This window comes from Microtus oregoni, unplaced genomic scaffold, assembly GCF_018167655.1.
Source record: "Microtus oregoni isolate MIOR12 unplaced genomic scaffold, Mior012 000016F_ref0000370, whole genome shotgun sequence".
Lineage (NCBI taxonomy): Eukaryota > Metazoa > Chordata > Mammalia > Rodentia > Cricetidae > Microtus > Microtus oregoni.
In genome coordinates this window covers 10,301,653-10,322,044 of record NW_024543075.1, presented here as the reverse complement: position 1 = coordinate 10,322,044, position 20,392 = coordinate 10,301,653, and the positions used below count along the sequence as shown (strand labels likewise).

Sequence of the window (20,392 nt, the reverse complement as noted above, 5' to 3'; positions counted from 1 at the left end):
TACTGTAGGCGGGATGCGACTGACTCTCCCTAGGTCCACAAGTTGCTCAGTACTTCTCCTCTGTGCTCATTCCTGGAGTCCCCATTACATAATGCTTGTGAGTGTTTCTTTCCCCGCTGTGTTCAGACAGCCCACTGCAAACACCACTCCCAATTACTGCACATTGTCTTCTCTGTGTTTTGGGCACTGTCCAGGGAAGGCAAATTTATCAAGCATTTAACCAAGGCAAGATTTGTCTGGTGTCCTCCGGGAGCTGGAGTTGCACACTGGCTCCTTACTCAGCAGTGCTGAAGGCAGGCATCGGTTCCGCCTGGGCTTCATTCCTGATGTGACAGACAGGAAAGACAGGTGCCCTATCCATCCAAACCAGGCCCTGGGTTTTCTCCCTCAGGCCGTGCTGGGATGGGCTCTCCTGAGGTGCAGGCTGTCCCTCTTTTCCTCCGCAGAGCATCTGAGCCAAGCCCCAGCTGCCAGTGCCCAGTGTTGATTCTGCCTGGGAACAAGAGGGCAGTGTGTGGGCTGCTGGGCCTTCAGCATCTGAGTATGCAAATCTATCCCAGCAGCCTTCTCCCTCTGCAGTGCAGTCCTTGCTCAGCCAATGCTTTGGAAATCCTGGGATTAACCCAGAAGAGTGAGGCTTGTGCTGTTCCTGACCTCTGTGCTCTAAGAGTGACCTTGAACATGCATGCCCTGAGGACCTACACCACATAGTCTTTTAACCAACTCTCTCTGGCTTAGACATGAATACCCTCATCTGGGGCAGAGTGACAGGGGAGAGAGGCCCTATGGTAGGGCAGGGAGCAGGAGGAGGATGGGGGATGGAGGACAGAGAGGTGGGTGGTGTTGCATTCACGTTGCTTTATGCTATGGGACGACAACTCATAAATCCTTGAAGTGTGTGTGTGTGTGTGTGTGTGTGTGTGTGTGCAATATGCTGTGGGTGGGTAGGTGCATGTGCCCACATGTATACCAGTAGAGTGCAGAGGTTGTCATTTGCCATCTTCCTGGATCCCTGTCTAGCTTGTTTTGAGACGGCGTCTCTCACTGAACCTTGAGCCAGCATTCAGTTGGACAGCCAGACCCAGGGATCCTCCAGTCTTTATCATCCAGCTCCAGGTTTACAGATGTGTTCTGCTAGGCCTGGCTTTTGTGTAGGGGCTGGCGATCCAAACTCTGGCCTTCCTGCTTGCATAGCAAGCAATTTGCCCCCTTATTCCCGCCTTAAACTTGAGGTATTGTTCAGTGCGTACAGTCGTGGGTATGGCACTGGACATGCATTCCTTTTGTCTTGCTCTCTGAGTGCACAGTGTAAAGTAGCAAGGAGGAATCCTGCCCTCTGAGGAGACGGCTCCTGGTGGAAGAAGGAGGCAAAGGACTTGGCGTGATGACAAGTCACCAAACTGGCAGAAGGATGGCTGGAAACTGTGCTTTGTGCAGGGACAAGCTGCACAGAGGGCTCTGGGCACCAAACAGTGTGCTGTTCCTTCATTAACACCCCTGCGCGTGCCTCTTTCTTGTTTATCTCAAAGAGGGCTTGATTGTTTTTTAATCTTCAATTTTATTTTCTATCAAAGCTAAGTAATGTAACAATACAGAGGAGGCATTTCAACAAACCACACCGAAACAGGATCTATCTCTGGTAATAGGAGATTCCTGCCCAATGGCTGTCTGCCACCACTGTTGTCTTTCTCTGTCTTGTAGGATGGGTGAGGGGCACCCTCAGGCCCAGGGGCTCTTAGTGGTGTTCCTGAAGCTTTTACAGTATGCTGCTTCTCCCAGAAGTTGGCTCTGCTGGTCAAGCTTGAGTTCCCATCTGTTGAAAGTAGGTTTTCGAAAAGGTTAAAGACGGCATTGCAGCCTTATTTGTAAAAGCTCCAGCAAAGAGTACCTTTTGATGCCCTTCAGCCAGGGAATGGGTGAACTCATGGCAACATATATTCTGTAGCAAAACTGTAGAGAGCACGCGTGTATCTTAGAAGGTCAGGGACACAGGTTGGACATGAAAATAGACATGTGCTTTCATGTGACTATCAAGAATTAACATATGTCATACCTAATAGAAGAGGGTGCCATGGGGCCCTAGAAGAGGCCCATGTGCGAATGTCAGAGGACAGCCTTGACTTGCCAGTCTTTGCCCATGGATATATCCAAGTGCATATCTCAGACAGACAGACCCATGAGTCTATCCCTGATGCATACCAAAGTAAGACGAGTTCTGGGATGCCCTGTGGTGGGACGGGGGTCAGAGGTAGCATGATCCCAGAAAACCCATGGGTCTGGGAGCCTGGTATGTTCAACAACACACAGTAAGAGAACCACCTCTCAGAAAGTAGGAGGTAAGCCAGACCCAAAAAGAGGAACATGGGATGTACTCACTCATATTTGGTTTCTAGCCATAAACAAAGGACATTGAGCCTATAATTAGTGATCCTAGAGAAGCTAAATAAGGAAAACCCAAAGAAAAACATATAGGCATTCTCCTGAATATTAACCTTCATCAGGCGATGAAAGGAGACAGAGACAGAGACCCACTTTGGAGCACCGGACAGAAATCTCAAGGTCCAAATCAGGAGCAGAAGGAGAGAGAGCACGAGCATGGAACTCAGGACCTCGAGGGGTGCACTCACACACTGAGACAATGGGGATGTACTATCAGGAACTCACCAAGGCCAGCTGGCCTGGGTCTGAAAAAACCTGGGATAAAACCGGACTCGCTGAACATAGCGGACAATGAGGACTACTGAGAACTCAAGAACAATGGCAATGGGTTTTTGATCCTACTGCACGTACTGGCTTTGTGGGAGCCTAGGCAGTTTGGATGCTCACCTTACTAGACCTGGATGGAGGTGGGTGGTCCTGGGACTTCCCACAGGGCAGGGAACCCTGATTGCTCTTTGGGCTGATGGGGGAGGGGGACTTTATTGGGGGAGGGGGAGGGAAATGGGAGGCGGTGGCGGGGAAGAAACAGAAATCTTTAAATAATAAATAAATTAAAAAACAAAAGAAAGGCCAGTTGGGAACGGGGGTCTGTAAAGATGGCTTGGTGGTTATGTGGTTGCTGCCCTTCCAGAAGACTCAGGTTTCATCCTCAGCATCCACATCAGGCTATTCGCAAGTGCCTGTAACTTCAGCACCAGGGCATCTAATGCCCTCTTCTGGTCTCTGTGCCTGCACTCACATGTGATGTGCGCACACACACATACACACTCCTAAAAGAAAAGCCAGTTGACATTCTAGGCAGTTCTTTTGCCTCTCCTTTTATTGATTGTCATTAATATTAGACTTTATGATTTGGCATTGGTGAGGAGAGGAGGAGTGGCCCAGTGCTCTGCAGAACACATTATTTGAATTTTTTTCAGATGCTTAGGAGGAAAAGTCAGGGTGTATGACAAAGTGAATCATCACCAAGTATACCACAGGAATGGTTCTGAGCTGAGCTTTTCTGTCCTCATGGTGGAGACCAGCTTGTCTCTGCCCAGGAGATCCCAGGTCCCTCACTGTTGTTATAACACAGTGCCTTTTATTTAAGACCAGGTTGACAGGTTGTAGAGAATACAGCTCCTGGCCAGGTTTATAGCCAGATGAGCAGAACTGAGGTCATGGATGCCTTGTTTTCTACCAGGGCTTGTCACTGGGGGCCCTAGTGTTGGAGTCCATGGTTCTTGTCCTCCATGCCTGACAGGTCTGCAGTACCCATCCCAAGGAGCTAGTGCCTGGACATTTCCGAAGCCTATGTTCTCCTAAGGCTCCATCTTTAAGAAGGTGATTAAAGAGATTAACTCTTCCCCCTTATCTAGTATCTCCATCTCTGCCATTAAACAAAATTCAGTGTAAGAATAGATAATTTTCAGCTCAATCACTTCTTTCTTTTGCCTTTTGTTGTTGCTGTCGTTATTGTGTGTATGTGTGTGTGTAAGTCAGAGGAAGTCGGTTATCATTTCTCAAGTACTATTTACTGTTTTCTTCTTTTAATGATAGGATCTCTTAGTGGCCTGGAGCTCACCCAGTAGGCTATACTGACTTTAAGCCTCAGGGAACCTTTTTCCTCGAACTCTATAGTGCTGGGATTATTGGAGTATCTAGTTTTTTTACATGCATTTTGGGGATTGAATTTAGGTCCTCAACTGAGCCAATTTCCCAGCTTTCAGAAGTTCTTTCTTCTTTGTGGGTGGGTTTGCACAAATTCACCGATATATGAGGACGGTAATTTTCTATTTCAGGGCTGACTTCATGAAATCTGAAAATGTAGAAATGTAGGATTTTACTTTTCCTATCATGGAAGAGCAATAAAGCTGGCATTCCCCATCCACCACCGTGCTTCCCGTGGACCTGTGCATTTTGGCACTGTGACCTTTTGGGCTAGATAGCGATAAGATAGTCGCTGGCTAGTCATGGATAAGGCAGACAGTGATATTTTATTCTGAAGAAAGATATTAAAATGTCTTTGAATTGTGGCTGTCAGTTCAATTAGAATCTGAGCAAAGACCCTTTCAGTCTCCCTCGCCCACCGTTATCTCCACTACCCTTCCACCTGTTTCCATTAAGAGGCAGAAAGAAATATTGAATAACAAATGACGGCGCCTTTATCCTGCTGTGCCCTGCTCTGTTTTTTTAAAAAAAAATTATTTAGATGAGTTTCTAGATTCTAATATCCAAACAGTTCATGAAATACGGCCACAGGGGATTTTATTGGCAGGGAAACAATCTCTGTGTTCCTAAGAAAGAAAGATATGAGCCCGAAAGAGTAGTGAACCCTGCAGGAGTAACATGGTGACTTTGAAAGTAGTTTCTTTCCTCAGAGAATCTGGGGCACTCTGTGAGACGTGTGCAAAGTGATGCAGCTGGTGGTGAGCCTGGACGGCAGGTGCCTCACCCCGAGTTTCTCATGCGTCCCTTTCCACTTCGTGCCTGGTGGTTTAAACTGGGTAACGAGGCTGCCCAACCCACTGGAGTTTGCACAGGGAACCTGGGGATGTTTTAGGATTCTGGCTTAGTGGTCTATGGCCATTCTTTTGGGGGCAGTCCTCATGCCGCTCAGCCCCCGTTTCACAGCATCTTCGTTTTCCTTTAAATTGTGTGTGTGTGTGTTTTTAAAAGAAGACATTGCTTAAAATCTGCCATTTTGATCCATCAAAACCGTCAAGTTCAGGCTTGTTAAGCACATCCTGGCTGAGGGACAACCATTCCCACCGTCCATCTCCAGAGCGCTTCTCGTCGTCCCCAGGAAAGCTGTCGTTCAACACCAACTCCCCATCCCTTCTCCCAGCTTCTAGCAGCCCGTCTGTCCGTCTTCTCTGTCGGCATCCAGCTTCAGCACTTGTTGCTGAGACTTTCCTTTCACCGAGTGTAATGTCTGGGTTGTGAACCGGGCTAACCTGCCTTTCCTCCTAAGACTGAGGGGTGCTCCATGGTACATGCCAAATTTGTTTATCATATTTCTGTTGATGGACAGGTGGCTGGGGTCACATCTGTCTTTAGACTGGGTAAATAATACACTTATAAACACAGTGTTTTGCTTTTACACATTGGGGGTGTACATATTTGATATATGTACCTTGAGTATAGACCTTTGGTTATAGATGTGTGTGTTTGGACACATTGCTAGGTCATGATCATTCAGTTTTCCGTGGCAACTCAACTGTTTGGCATTCTTGTCAATGACATGTCTAAGGGATTGAGATTGTCTGACTCACCAAGACTTTGATTTTAGTAGGCGAGAGAATAACAGCAGTCATGGTGGCTGCGAGGCGATAGCTTCTTGTGGGTTTTGAATGATGGGGTGTGGCGAGTGTGGCAATGGTGAGCTTATTTGCATATATTCATTGGAGAAACTTCGGTTCATATGTCTTGTTCATTTAAAAACCACTTTCAGTTTTGATTTGTGGAACGTTTTGAAAACATTTCTTTAATTTGGGGAGAAGCACACATGTGCCATGACATAGTGTGTGCCACAGTGTGTGTGTGTGTGTGTGTGTGTGTGTGTGTAAATGTGCTCAAGTGCACACCTCATGTTGTATATGTAGAAGTTAGAGGGCAGTTTGTAGGAGTCGATTTTCTCCTTCCTCCATGTGTGTCCTGGGGATTGAACTTGGGTTGTCAGGCTTAGCAGCAAGCATCTTTACAAACTAAGCCATCTTACTGGCCCCCAAAATTATTTACATAGTCAAGACACTACATCTTATTAGATTTGCAAATGTTTTCTCTCATTCTGTGGGCCATTGTATAAATAATATCTATAAAAAGAATAGCCTCTTTTTTTTTTTAATTTTGGTGACACCTAACCTTTTTATTTTGTCTTTTGTTGTCTGTTTTTGGTAGTGTATCCAAGAAGTCCTCCAGCATGAATGTCATATTTTCCCACAACAATTTTGCAGGTTTGAATCTAACAACATTTCTTCTATCTTGTTGATTTTTGTGCTTGGAGGATCCAGCTTGGGTTGTTCGTCTGTTTTTCACTTGGTATCCAATTGTTCTCACTACCATCTGTTGAAGTCTGACCTCTCCCCATAAGAGGGTCATGAAGTCTTGATGAAATCAAACACCTGTCCTGTGCACAGGGCTTTCCTTCCTGGACCTTGATCTGTGTGTTGGTGTCTATGCCTGAACCACACTATTACTGTGGCTTTGAAGTCAGGAGCGTGGGAAGCTCCAGCTTTGTTCTTTCCTTCCTTCCTTCCTTCCTTCCTCCCTCCCTCCCTCCCTCCCCCTTCCCTTCCCTTCCCTTCCCTCCTCCTCCTTTCTCTCTCTCTCTCTCTCTCTCTTATGTATACAGTGTTCTGCCTGCATGTACATCTGCAGGCCAGAAGAGAGCACTAGATCTCATTACAGATGGTTGTGAGCCATCATGTGGTTGCTGGGAATTGAACTCAGGACCTCTGGAAGAACAGCCAGTGCTGAGCCATCTCTCCAGCCCTGTTCTTTTCTTTCTATAGCATCTCAACTACTCTGGAGTCCTAATGATGGGCGCTTCTGTTTGTGTGGTTTCTGTAGGGCTACCCTGAGCTGTTGATTGCTTCGGATGCCACTGACCTGCTGGCGGTTTGCAGTCTTCCTCTCCAAGACCGTGGGAGTCTTAATATGGATAGCTTTCCACTTGTTTGTGACTCGTCATTTCTTTCTGCAGCATCTTATACTTTTCAGAGTACAGCTGCCTTTTTCTTCCTTGGTTAAATGTATTCCTATTTCATTATTTTTGTGCTTTACAAATTTGTTATGATTTTTAGCATGTGTGTGTATATGTATGCATAAATGTGCACTCATGCACACATCGTGTGGTCAGAGGACAACTTTGGATAGTCAACTCTCTCTTCTGGGGGGTCAGCCTCAGGTTCTCAAACTCATACACAAAGTGTCTACCTATTTAAGCAGCTTGCTGGTTCAGTTTTATTTTTTTTATCTTTAAAACATTGTAGAAACAGCACTTTGAAAAGTACCATTTCTGCCTGGCTCTCAGAGTCTTCCTTTCATTCTTCCTCCTTCTTGGAGCATCCTTCCTTCCAAACTCCCACTTGGTGTTAGAGGATCTGTTGTGGTCAGGAGCATTAGAAACGTGCCCCCGGGAAGTCACGGTTAGGTATTTGAGGAACTCACAGTCAAGGGGAAGAGTCACCAGGGAAGAAATGACTCCTGCTTCAGGCCTGCCTGAGACATTTGCTCTGTGGCCTCCTCCAGCTGCTTGACTTGAGGGCAAATGCAGTCTTGTCTCCCTTTGAAGGGGCAGTTTAGGAACTCCAGCCTGTCCCTGCAGCCTCTATGGGAATTGATGTGTTTGTACCTTTCTTTGTGGTGGTGGTTTTGGGTTTCCACAGGTACTATTGCTAGAGTCCGCCATTACCATAGAGTTAACTTTCTTCCTTTGCAGTCCCAGACATTTTAGGCCAGATTCAAAGGATGTGTCTAGTGCTTCCTTATTTTTTCTATACAGTGTTTTCTGAATGGCCCAGTGTGGGAAAAGGTTGTCCCTTGGCTTTTGAAACGTTCAGAGGGGATCACCAACAAGCTCTGTGCCAACACACAGTACTCTCGAAGCTGAGGACAGGCCCTGTGGCAGGCAGGCTTGAAGGAGCACACATGGAAAGAAGCCTGGTCCCCATCCTCCCAGGACAAGCCCCGAGAACATGAGCGCTCTTGAACAATTTCCCATTGAAGGCAAGATAAAGGGACTGAGGTCACAAACAGAGCAACTGATTTTCACAGATTGACTTGAAGAAAGAATTTAATTATCTTTTAAGCTGCTGCCTGAAATTCTGATGTCATGTTTCAAGGATGTGTGGGACCCAGACAGATTTCTGAGCCAACTGATGGGGTGGTAACCTTCACCTGGGTTGCTGTGAGGAGGCTCTCCTGAAGGTGGGGCTGGGTGGGGCTGAGTGAGTGGTAGATCCTCAGACTTAAAACAGAATTGCAGTGAACTGGATAGATCTCTAGCTCCCAGATCCAGGCAAGAGCAAGCGGAAGAGGAACAAACTGTCAAGGTCTTCTTCTTTCACGCCACTACAAACCACCCAAAGTGGACACTTCATGAGCTGGCTCGAGTCAGGATTTTTGCTGAGTGCCTTCAACTCTAATATAGGTTTCCTTCCTGTAAGGAGTCACGGGGAGGCACACAGGAAGACAGTTCAGCAAGGTCATGGGATGGCTCAGTAGCCAGCAGTTCATTCTAGGTCTGCACAGAACCTTCTGATGATTCACTTAGGATGTTGCCAAGGATAGAGAGTCAAGGGTGGGCCTCTCAGATGAGTGGGGCTGTGACGTATGGGGAAGGAACTTTTCTCAGCAGCAGGAACAGCTCATGGCGTGGGTGGTTGGTGAAGCTGGAGAAGGCTGAGTGGGGTGCTGTCGGATGAGACTGTGGGCTGAAGTTCCATCCCACGGCGTTGGTGATGCTGTGCTGGGCAGTCAGTCTCAGGAGGAAGGCTTCGGGCAGTGTGCAGTGTTGTCAGCGGTGGTGGGGGCAGGAGAAGAGTTATGACTCTCATGGAGGTAGTGGGAGTTGGATACACAGTTTGGGTAGGAGATAGCTTGGAAAAGAAGACAACGGGCCTCTAGGGCTGCCTTTAGCTCCCTGTGCTACCCTGAGCCTGCCAAAATGCCATGGACCTCAGTATTTGTCTTTTCTTTTTCTTCCCCTCCCTCCCTCCCTCCCTCCCTTCCTCCCTCCCTCCCTCCCTCTCTCTCTCCCTCCCTCCCTCCCATCCTTCCTCCCTCCCTCCCTCCCTCCCTCCCTCCCTCCCTCCCATTCTCCCATTCTCCCTCCCTCCCTCTCTTCCATTCTCCCTCCCTCCCTTCCTTCCTCCCTCCCCCCTTCCTTCCTCCCTCCTTTAGCTCTTTTCCGAACTTGAGATTAGCTCCAGGACCTCGCATTTGCTGGGTATTGCTCTATCACAGAGGACACAGAGGTGTGTCCTCACCTCTCTTTTTATTTCTAGGCAAAGTCACTAGGTAATTGAGGCCAGATTTGAATTCACACTGACTTTGAACTTGTGGTTCACCAACCTTAGGGTCCTGGGTAGCTGAGATTGAAGGAGCGATGGGATCCATCCATCGTGCCCAGTTAGTGTTTCCACCTGTTAGGTGAGTTGATGGGCTGTCTTGGGGCTTTCTCACGCAGGAGTCCTTCGGTAGACTGCCGCTCCCCTACAGTTGGGCTTTCATATCTTAGATGCCTTTTCTGCACCGTTCAGGGGCTCCCAAGGCTCTGCAAATGCGATATGTGTTGATTTGAATAAGCTAGGTTTTTGTTTCTGAGATTTTCTTTGTAAGGAATGAGAAAGATTGGCCAGAAGAAGGAGTAGCCTTAAACTGAATACATTGGGGTTTATTTAAAATCACCTTTGCTCCCTTATGCTTGTGTACTTTATATAACGTGACAATTGTAACTGCAGGCTTGGGCTTATTTGGATTCATGTTCCTGCAATGGAGACCAGTTCCAGCTGCTTCCAGGAATGACTAAGTTCATTACAAATTACCACTTTTCAGTCATTTTGTACATGTGCGCATGTATGCATATCCATATAGAGACCCAAAGATAACTTTGGTGGTAATCCCTTAATTACTATCCTCCTTGTGTTTTGAGACAGGTTTCTCAATGGCCTGGAATTTGCCAGGTGGGCTAGATTGATTGGCCTGCAAGACACCGGGGTCTTCCTGTTTTCACCTTCCCAGATGGCCCAGCTGGGCTTTTTTTTTTTTTTTTATGTGGGGGTCAGGTCTTCATGCTGGTAAGATTAGCCTTCTGCCAGCCTCCTTTTGCTGCTAAAACACATCTCACAAATTTTGGGCCTTGAAACAACCTGCATTGACCACTGTCCCTAGTCTTGGAGACCTGAAGTTCCAGAATCCAGGCCCACATCGGACTGTGGTCTCCAAAGGCTGTGGGGAACATGTGCTCCATGACCTCAGTATGTAGGACCATCTGGACCTTGTCTCCTCCATTCTGGACTCTTTCCGTTCTCCTCCATTCTCCTGCCTCTTTCTCATAAGGGTCTTTGTGATAATCTTGAACTCATCATGTAATCCAGAGTTAACAACCCAATCTGAAGATCCTAAGCTTTGGTCACGACTGCAGTGACTTCTTTGGTTGGGAATTTGCACACAGAGTTCTGGGAATTCAGATGGCGATGCCTTCGGAGGGTTACTGTTTGATCTACCATATTCCCCTGTCAGATACTGTGTTGTCGAGTGCTTTAGTTTACTCTCATGTTGGGTTCTTTAGTCACCGGGATTAACTCCGTGCAGAGTTGGGAGCAGTGCTATGGTTCCGACTCCGGTGATTCGGGGCCATGTGCTTACTGCTAGGGCTGTGTTGTCCTTCACATATAAGATTGGGGGGGGGGTCTCTAGGCTCATTTCCAAGTTAAATGTGTCGTTTTGGATGTCATGTATGAGTGTCTCGCCCTGCCTTTCACTGCTTCTGAATAGGTAGGATTGTTTGAGGGGAAACACTAAGGAAGAAATTGCCTGTATGCATCTTACATGCTCACACATGCCCAGATGTATTTACACTTTTGATGTGTTCCTTTTATTTCATTTTTAGTACGACAGACTTGTTTTTTTCCGGATCTCTAACTGAGTAGGCATGCTAGAAGGGATGCTGTTAATGGTGGCGGTAAAAGCATTTATGGTTCCTAAAGGCTTGAGAATATGGCGGTGCCTCACTGGGGAAGCTCAGTGTCTGCTCTGGGCTGCTTTACCTGATGCAGTTATCGCCTGCTAAAGAGTCACTATAAAATGCTAAATAAACTTAATAACTGGTAACAACCTACTTTGTTGGTTGGGGACACTTACATTTTATGAATTTGGGAGGGAATACTTGAGAAAATGGAGTTTTCTAGGTGTGTGTGGCTTTTGATGCCTGAGATGATGTGAAGGCGTGCAAGTGCCCTTGCTTTGACTTTTCGAGAAAGGGCGCGGAAGCCGAGCAATGTTCTTTGCAGCAAAAGCAAATCACCTCTCAGTACAGCGAATACTTCAGTGTCGGTCAGGCTCACTGTATGCCAGGTAGTGCTGTCCGCTGGACACACCTGGAAAAGGGAACCTCTGTCGAGGAATTGCCTCCATCTAAATGGCTTGAGGGCATGTGTGGGGGGCATTTTCTTGATCACTATCGATGTGGGAGGGCCTAGCTCCTATCCTAGCCTACCTGCCTAGGGATCCCACTGTGGGCAGTACCATCCCTTGGCAGGTAGGCTATGTAAGGAAAGTCACTGAACATGAGGCTGGGAGCAAGCCAATAAGCAATGCTTCTTCATGGTCGCTCTTTCAAGTTTTGCCTCTGGGTTCCCACCTTGAGCTTCTGTTCTGGCTTCCCTCAGTGATGGCCTACAATGTGTAACTAAAATAAACACTGTCCTCTTTATACTGTTTTTGGTTGGTGCCTGATCACCGCAACAGAAAAGTAAACTGAGGCAGGAGTTACTGCTTGGTGGGTACTGAGTTTTTTTTTTTTTTTTGTGGAGTTTTAGAAATGTTTTAGGAATTAGGAGTGATGTGAGCGTAACTAAAGTCACCAAATTGCATCCTAAAAATCACGTTCTCTTCCCAGAGTAAAGAAAAGGGTCGCTTGGAGCTAGGAATGGTTAAGCATACCCATGTTGAAGACAAGCTCTTTCCTTTCTGTGTCTGCAAGGAAAGGCTGCCCGTGTGAGGGTGTCAGAGATGACACAGGACAAGACTGAGTATATCATAGTGCCGGAAGTAATCACCACCCCCTGTGCTAATGCATTTCCCCTCTTCTTCTTCAACAGCTTTTTATAACTATGATGCCAGGGGAGCAGACGAACTGTCCCTACAAATAGGAGACACTGTGCACATCCTAGAAACTTATGAAGGTGAGTGTCGGCTGATGTTTCTTGTCTGGGAGTTAGGGTGCTTTGGGGAGACTAAACATTATATTTTTAACCCCTAAATGCCCCTCCCTGGTTCATTATTTGTGTACATCTTGACTGACACTGACCCTTTGGTGAGAAACCGATCTGGGTTGATTCAATGTTCACATTGAATGTTTTGTTAGCAGTTTTTTTCTATTGTCTTCACTTTAATTTGTTAACGGCATGTCTCGGGGAAACCGCAGTTGCTATGCTTTTATTGTTGTCCCCTTTCTTTGTCTGTGACCCCTTTTTTTTTTGGGCTGAACAGATCACCAGTTCTGTGGGGTACGGTTTAGGGGAACAGTTGTGGCTTTTCTGGTGCCCTCGGTTTTTGCAATAGGCTTTCGTAGTTAGTGCCTTGCACTTCAGCTGAGCCGATGTGGATGCTCTGCTGTGGTTACTACTGTGTGCCGGGGCAGCAGAGGCAATGGTTGCCTTCCTTCTTCCCCCTTTCCCTCTCTTTCCTTTAGGCATTGTTCTCCTCTCAGAGTTTCTTTAAGATTGTTTTTGTGGGGCTGGAGAGATGGCTCAGAGGTTAAGAGCATTGCCTGCTCTTCCAAAGGTCCTGAGTTCAATTCCCAGCAACCACATGGTGACTCACAACCATCTGTAATGGGGCCTGGTGCCTTCTTCTGGCCTGCAGGCATAAACACAGACAGAATATTGTATACATAATAAATAAATATTAAAAAAGAGTTAAAACTTTAAAAAAAAATAGAAAAAGATGGTTTTTGTGCTGTTGGCTTCCTTTTTCTGCCCGAGAAAGATGATTCCTAAGCTGTGTTGCAGTCACAGGAACTGATTTAAATAACCAAATTGCTTTTAGATCGGGTTCAGCGAAAGTCTTACAAGTGGGAGAGGAAATTGTAGACGTCTCATAGTAACCAACAAATTGAACTTCCAGAGAGGTCTTCACACTCCACTGTGCACAGGAGTGAGCTGCTCTGCTCCCGCCAGTCAGGCAAGCAGGGACTGGCTCCTAAGTCCCTCAGAGACATCTCAGAGGAGCGGGAACCCTATTAAAAACCCATGTTTGGCTCTTCCTTCTCTATCTGATACAGGAAGACGTAGAACTCCGTTCTATTTGCACCGTTTACTCTTAAAAATGTATTGGGGTGGGGTGGGGGAAGCCAGCTTTATTGGCATATGCCTGGAAGCAGCTGTAACTTGGCAAAAAGGAACCCTTAAGCGAATGTGTGTCTGGCTGTGATGGGCGCCGTCTGCTTGTTTTCGGTTTTGACAGCTGACAGTTGGATTTCCTTATCTGCTCTCAGTACATATTGCCAGTGGCTTCGAGGAAACAGAGAGAGAAATTAAGGTGAGGTGAAGGATCAGGCATCTCATCGCAGATACTTTTCTGATCTGCAGGGAAGCGCTCTCTCTGATTTTTATTTTTGTTTTTTAATTGCCCCCAGCCACTTGAATGTGGAATTCCTGGGTCATCAGCTCTGAGCAGTGAGGTGTCTCTCCTGAATTGTTAATGATTTCCTGGGGCATCTGCGTGTGCTGGGACTGTGGTATCATTCATTTTTTTAGGAGGAGACTGTCCCCTCGCTGCAGTGCCATCCCGAGTCACATCAGTGGACCGTGTTATACACTAACTGCCCAATAATCTGCTAGAGGCTTTGACTTCCAGGCTGACCTTAGGATGAGTCTTCAGCCAGGGTTGATTTGCAGGCCAGGCTTGTTTCCCATGAATCCACTACAATCTTTGTAAAAGATCCTTGAATATGCAATGCATTTCCCTTCCTGGAAAGCTAACTTCTTGGTAGACTCTGGTCTGAGAAACACATTAACTGCATCTTCCGGAAACTGGGTGACTTTATCATCAAATCAGGACACTGCTTACAATGCTTCCCTGGGCTCTGGTTTTGGCATTTGACTCCATTTCTACCTTCCTCCCTCCCTTCCTCCCTCCCTCCATCCCTCCCTCCCTCCTTTCCTCTCTCTCTCCTGTTTATCAATCTTGATTTTCTTTTCCTTTGTGGTCCTGTAGTCCAGGATATCATCATATAGGATGCTGCAAATATTGTAACTTCTAAACGATCACTTGGTCTCCTTGTGCCTGTGGTGGGCTGGATTGCTTCTCCTTCTCCTCCTTTTCCTTTTGCTCCTCTTAAGATGATTACTCTTCATTTCACACAGTTCAAAGACCACATTTACCTTTAAGTTCTGGCTAATTGCTTTGTGAGGCTTGTCGAGATGGAGGGAATCCAACTGCAGCCCTCAGGCCACATCTGCAGCTGAGGATAGTTGCAAGTGCATAACACCATAAACTTAGTTAAAGCATTATGAGATTTCTTTTTTTTTTCCAATTGTGAGAGCGTCAATGAACCTCTCAGCATGAACAATGTAGACAGCATCATTCACTGTTCAAAGGTTGGCTAGGTCGGATACAGCCCAGAGAGGTACCTACCTTCAAGTCATGTCACTGTGGAGGTGGGAAGATCTTCCCTTGGCTACTCAATGCCTGCTCTTGCCTTTAAGTCAAGTCCATTGTTCAGGGCCAACCAATCACATGTGAGAACAAGTCCCAGGTGCTTAGTAGGAAGAAGTCACTCATGCTGTGTTTCCCCAGTGTTGGATGCTGTTCCAAGGGAAGCTGGAGGCATTGTGCAAAAGTTAGGAAATTTGGATGTAGCTGTTACAACGAAACTTGATTACTTCAGATTTTTAAGTGATAATGATATATTTTCTTCCTATGGCCTCCCTGAGTTCAAGAATGTTTGCCTATCTTTCTGGTGGGTGTCTCTTTTTTTGTATTGGTGGCTTACCTGGAGGCCAGCAGTGCACACCCTGCCTGGGAGAATGTGTTATCTTCTAGCTAAGCATCTTCATGCCCATAGCGACACCCTCCTCTTCACAATCCTCATGGCTCAGCCCTGCTTGTCTTAGGTGCCTTGTGGGTCATGAGCAGAGGCTGTGTCTGTCATTGGCATGCGTCAGAAGGTTCTGGTGACAAGTGAATGGGCCGTGCTTGAGGAAACAATAATTCGTGCAGAATATGCCAGGAAGCTCTTAGCTTAGAAATCCTGTTAGCAAAGAAACTGCCAGCTAGCTTTGCTAAGTCAGAGATTCCTCCTCTGACCTCCATAGCTCAACCCTCCAAACAATAAAAACACGTCTCCCCCAAAAGCTCTTGTCAGGTGCCTGTGTTCTTGTCCTATATGCTGTGAATGTTTTACATTAGGTGAGTGTGTTACAGCTTTCCTGACTCACTGACTCCTCTTTGTGTTGTTTTGCTCTTTTATCTGAGGCTCTTTATAGTCTTTGGCCCTGTCTGCCATGTAAGGATTGCCTCACGTTCTGTAAACGGTAATGGGACTCAGATGGTCTCAACTCCCATCCCTAGGTTCCTGCTGTCAGGAGCATCTTGTGTCTGTCTGTCCAGCTGTGCAGGAGCACAACTGTCTTCAGGCTGTTTCCACAGGACAGGCTGCTGGCATTGGGTATGGGGTTCTTACTTCTTTTGTGTGGTGGTGTCGGATGCGTTCACCAGCAGCTACTGCTGTCTATACTCTTTCTGTGCCCTGGCTGCTGTGTCCTGAATCCTCCAATTTCCACCACTTTTAGTTTGGGTCAGTGGTCGGAGATTGTTGAGTAATTAGTTTGGGTTCACACACATTTAGGTTTTTGGGTTGCTTTGATGCTTCATTTATGTAGTTTGCCCCATTTTAACATTTGGCTGCTACCCCCCCCCCCCCATGGTCTTTATTTGATAGTCTAGGACATCAGTCCATTGTCACTTTCAGAGAAAGGGGGCACACTAATGCCAAATGCATGGGAAGAGCAGAGCAGTAGTATAAAGGACTGTCCTTTTAGACTGAGTGGTACAGCCTTTGGATAACTCATTGGATTATAGTCCCATTGCCTGGAGTCTATAATGCTGTATCATATAGGCACTGCTTCTAGGCTAGTCTAGCTGAAACTTTTGAATGGATAGTGGCTATTTGGAGATCATCCTTCAGAAATGTAGACATTCAGACACTTGACATTTAGAGCAGGTTATGTCCCTACTCAAGTGTGTTTGGTCCTCACATTGAAAGAGCAGAGTAGGCTCATTTGTTCCTAACTGGGTCTTAAGAAATCCTTCTAAGATTCCTGGAGTTCCTGTCTCCTTTTCTGAATATATCTGTTTAATTAGCACTTGAGGGTTTTGTTCATGTCAACAGCATCACTTCTGGGTCAGAGTTGCTCTCGTCATGACTACTTTCTGAGAGGGCAGAGGGACCCTCTGCGGCCATGTGATGTCATCCCACCCCCTTCCCTGAGAGCTTGCTCTTGTGGCTGTCTTTAGTCTCTGGGGCCTAGGGCCTAGGAGTGCTTAATACCCCATGGTGTTGACTCTCAGAATTTACCCAGCTTCCTGATGTTCTGCAGGGTCCGTGTGTTCCTGCGGGAAAGAGTTATGAGATGTCTTGGGCTTGTGAATTACTTTCTTGAAGCAAGGTGGCCAGAACCAAGCTTATACTCTTTGTAAGAAATTATCTATCTGATTTCTTGACCTGGTGGGATTGTGGGGAGACAGGTTCATAGCCTTGGACCTGTTGGCATCCTTAGGGATGAGTTTATGCAGTTGACCTTGATGGGAGGTGGCATGGGTTGTGTCTGCTCTACTGTGGATAGCGTGGGTCATGTCTGCTCTACTGTGGGTAGCATGGGTCATGTCTGCTCTACTATGGGTAGCATGGGTCATGTCTGCTCGACTGTGGGGAACTCTCCCATTCAGCGCCTGATGTGAATGAACAGCTGGGGTGTCTTTCCTTCCACTGTCTATTTTCCTTCTCCTGCCACATGAAGGGGATAGGAAGTTGGAGTCAGGCCAACCCCTAAGGGGGCAGGGGTCTGTGAGTGCTTGGCCCTGTTGCTTCCACGAGAGCTATCTTTGCCACAGAAGTACATTGTGAAGATGATGGCTGCCTCAGGGCAGAGCCCTGCAGAGGGAGGAAGTAGGCTCTCAATAGGTTTTCTGTTGGGCAGCCTTTGATGATCTGAGATTCTGGAAGTTGCACTTGGAGAGATTTTTGAGCCAGATCTGCAGAGGGACGGGTGGGGAAGTACAGCCACAAGGAACCTACTGGGAACAAGGCCTCCTTTAGGACTTAACTTCAGGTTATTGATGGGGGACTCCTGAGGCAGGCAGAGAAGAAGTGGGGAGGTGCAGGGACGGAACCATGCCCTATGTCTAAGTCATTGTATGATTGCCTTTCCTTGGTCTATGGGGCAGTGACTTCTGCACACCTTGAAGGTTGTGCTTGCACCCTTCTGCATCGCCTGTACTAACCATTTCATCTCTGTTTCTTTAGGGTGGTACAGAGGCTACACCTTAAGGAAAAAGTCTAAAAAGGTAAGTCCTTTCCATTAAACATGTCCCATCACAAATCAAACCATGAGAGGAAAGCAGTCCCGTGTTATTTGCATCTAAGAATATTACTTACATCTCTCTCTCTTGAAATTTAACAAATACATGGGCTGAGATGAAAAAAATGGCCATGAGTTGGCTTCTTCTTTCTATGTCTACAGAAAATCACAGCTTCAGCTGGGAGCGGTGGTGTATGAGTATAACTTTAGTTTTAGGCTAGCATGGTCTACCTAGTGAGACCCTGTCCCCTAAATGACATTTCCGGTAGGTGGTTAGTTCCAAGAGTGAATTGTTAAGCTGTAATGTGGTATTGGCCTAGATGCATGAAAGGGAGAATTCTTTTTGTCCTGAAAGAACCTTACATCTCTTTGAACCACTGTGTGTAGCCATGAACTGAGTGTAAATGACTTCAGAAAACTAAAATGCTGCAAACAGTTTTCAATTTCATATTATCTTGGAGAAATTAACAAGTTTGCAAAGCTCACACATGGCCATTTCCCTCTTGCCTTATGGCAGTTTTCCGACTGGCTTAGTCAAGTTGAAAAAAAAAAAACAACCCTGGTTTTCTAGGGTGATTTGCATGTGTGAGTCTATGAATATCTGAAACAAAAACATGCTATTACTCCTCAGATTTTGTGTAGGGCACTCCCGTCCACAAGGCTGTGTGGCTTCGACATTCTTAGCTTCACAAAACCTAATTGTGGCTCCTCTATCTTACTCTGTAATGCTACACTGTTGTAGTAATGCCCACACTAAGCTCTGGTTAGTCTGTCCATGTTAACTTGCACGTTTTAATATCTGATTGTGTTTGACAGATGGTTCATTTTGCTTCTCAGAATTGGCCTCTCATTACTGTAATATCCAACTGGACTCTCTGTTGTGATCTAGAGTCTGTAATAGAGCTTTGGAAGCCCAGTGGTCTTCCAAATGCCAGGGCCTCCCTGCCCTGTAATAGAGCTTTGGAAGCCCAGTGATTTCCATGCCAGGGCCTTCTTGCTCTGTGTCCTCAGAGACCTGTGCTGGCCTTTGCCAGCCTGGCTAAGGCTCCATGAAGGCTGTGAAACTGTCCATCCTTTATAGATTTCACCTGGGAAGGGTTCAGATTGGGGGAGCCACAACTGAAGATTTCAGGAGGCAAGAGATTAGCAGTATTAGGGTTCTCAGTGATGAAGTACTTGCCCCCGAACCAGAGTTCTATCTCTAGCATCAGTCTTAAAAGCTTTAAAATCTGGGTGTTGATACATGCTTGTAATTGTGGCACCGGGAAAACAGAGACAGGAAGGAGCTCCAGCACCTGAAGCTGACCTCCGTATGCACCCCTACATGCACGTGCATGCACAGGCACCCCCCCCCCCCATGCTTAAGATTGTGGACTGACTTCCCCTCCCTGCTCCTTTATTACATAGGACACAGCTGCCCTGCTGTGATAAACACATGCCCAGGAAAGCCACTCAGGTTTCTTGGTGCTTATTTATTGTCTGGCATCCCCATCCCCATCTTGGGCTCTCTCCCATTGTTCTAGTGCTTTGGAACCTCAGGATTTCCTGCCTGGCCCCAGGTTACCCAGGCCTTCTACCTAGTGATGCCCTAATGCTGCAAAAGGGGTGTGGTTATTTTTCCCCTGAAAACTCCATTGGTGGGTGAGGAAATCAAAGCCTTGCAGAGGCAGTTTCGTAAAGCATCCCCCCAAAAAAGGAGAGAAGCAAGGCTCGTAGGCGTCTCAGCTGAGAGCCCTGCATGCGCATCATGTGTCTAGATATTTTCAGTAGTTAGGCTGGGCGGTTGCTCGTTTCAAGCCTCCAGGCACGCCCCATTTCATCCAGCCATAATCCTTCCTTGGCCTACATAACGTTGAGTGCCGAGACTGAGGGATTTCTGTCTGTGGACTTGTTGTGGCTGGTGTGGCTTGTGTGGCATCCAAATCCACACCTGTTGGCATTACAGAGAAATTCCATGTTCCGCGTGCACCTGTAGGCCATTCTGGGGAGTTGTTGGTGTGTGCTGCCCTGGACCCCATGAACCAGCTTTTGATAAACTTCTCCTGGCACTTTGCAAACCATGTCTGATGCTGAATGTCTTCTTAAGGGTTCAGTTCCTTTGAGCAGGGCTCTGCCGGGACACGTGTGTATATACACATGCATGTTCATGCTGCACGTGGGAAAATCAGAGCATTGTAGAAACATAATCTAGCATGTTTCCTCAGCACTTCTGCAGACGGGTGAATTTCATCTCATCTTCCAGTCTTTTACGGTTGTCCACTACTTATGGAGGTCGATCAGGAAGGCCTCGTGGTTGTCACTCAGTGGTCAGTGGATAAGTGGCAATCAATGGTTTCAACCAACTTTTGATGGCGGTCTTGTCATTTTGTAAGGTGAAGTCTTTCAGAACTCATCGTCACAACTGGCAGCAGGCTTGTTGGCATTGTAGGGAGGAGGGGCAACCTATGGAGGAGAACATTTTCCTGGGCCTTTGTAAGATTATTTCTTTGCAAACATGTCTCTGTTTTCTTGTTTTCTGCTAAGACATCTGCACAGTCTGAAATACAAGCTGATTAGGACATTCTCCTTTGTGCCTCATGTTTTCTCCGTTGTGTTGTATGTGATGCTTACACTTGCAAAATTAATGGTGAACCAACCCCCTATACCCTCATATTTTACGGCTA

The 20,392-nt window shown here is 46.7% G+C and overlaps 1 protein-coding gene across 2 annotated transcripts in view; it reads left to right on the top strand.

Moving 5' to 3' along the window:
* Dock1 (dedicator of cytokinesis 1) overlaps nucleotides 1-20,392 on the top strand; it is a 485,241-nt gene that overhangs the window by 36,942 nt on the left and 427,907 nt on the right. For both annotated transcript variants that reach the window (XM_041666110.1, XM_041666109.1), the window contains exons 2-3: nucleotides 12,246-12,329; nucleotides 17,675-17,715. In XM_041666110.1, the coding sequence (XP_041522044.1) occupies nucleotides 12,246-12,329; nucleotides 17,675-17,715 (125 nt within the window). The remainder of the gene's footprint in view (nucleotides 1-12,245; nucleotides 12,330-17,674; nucleotides 17,716-20,392) is intronic.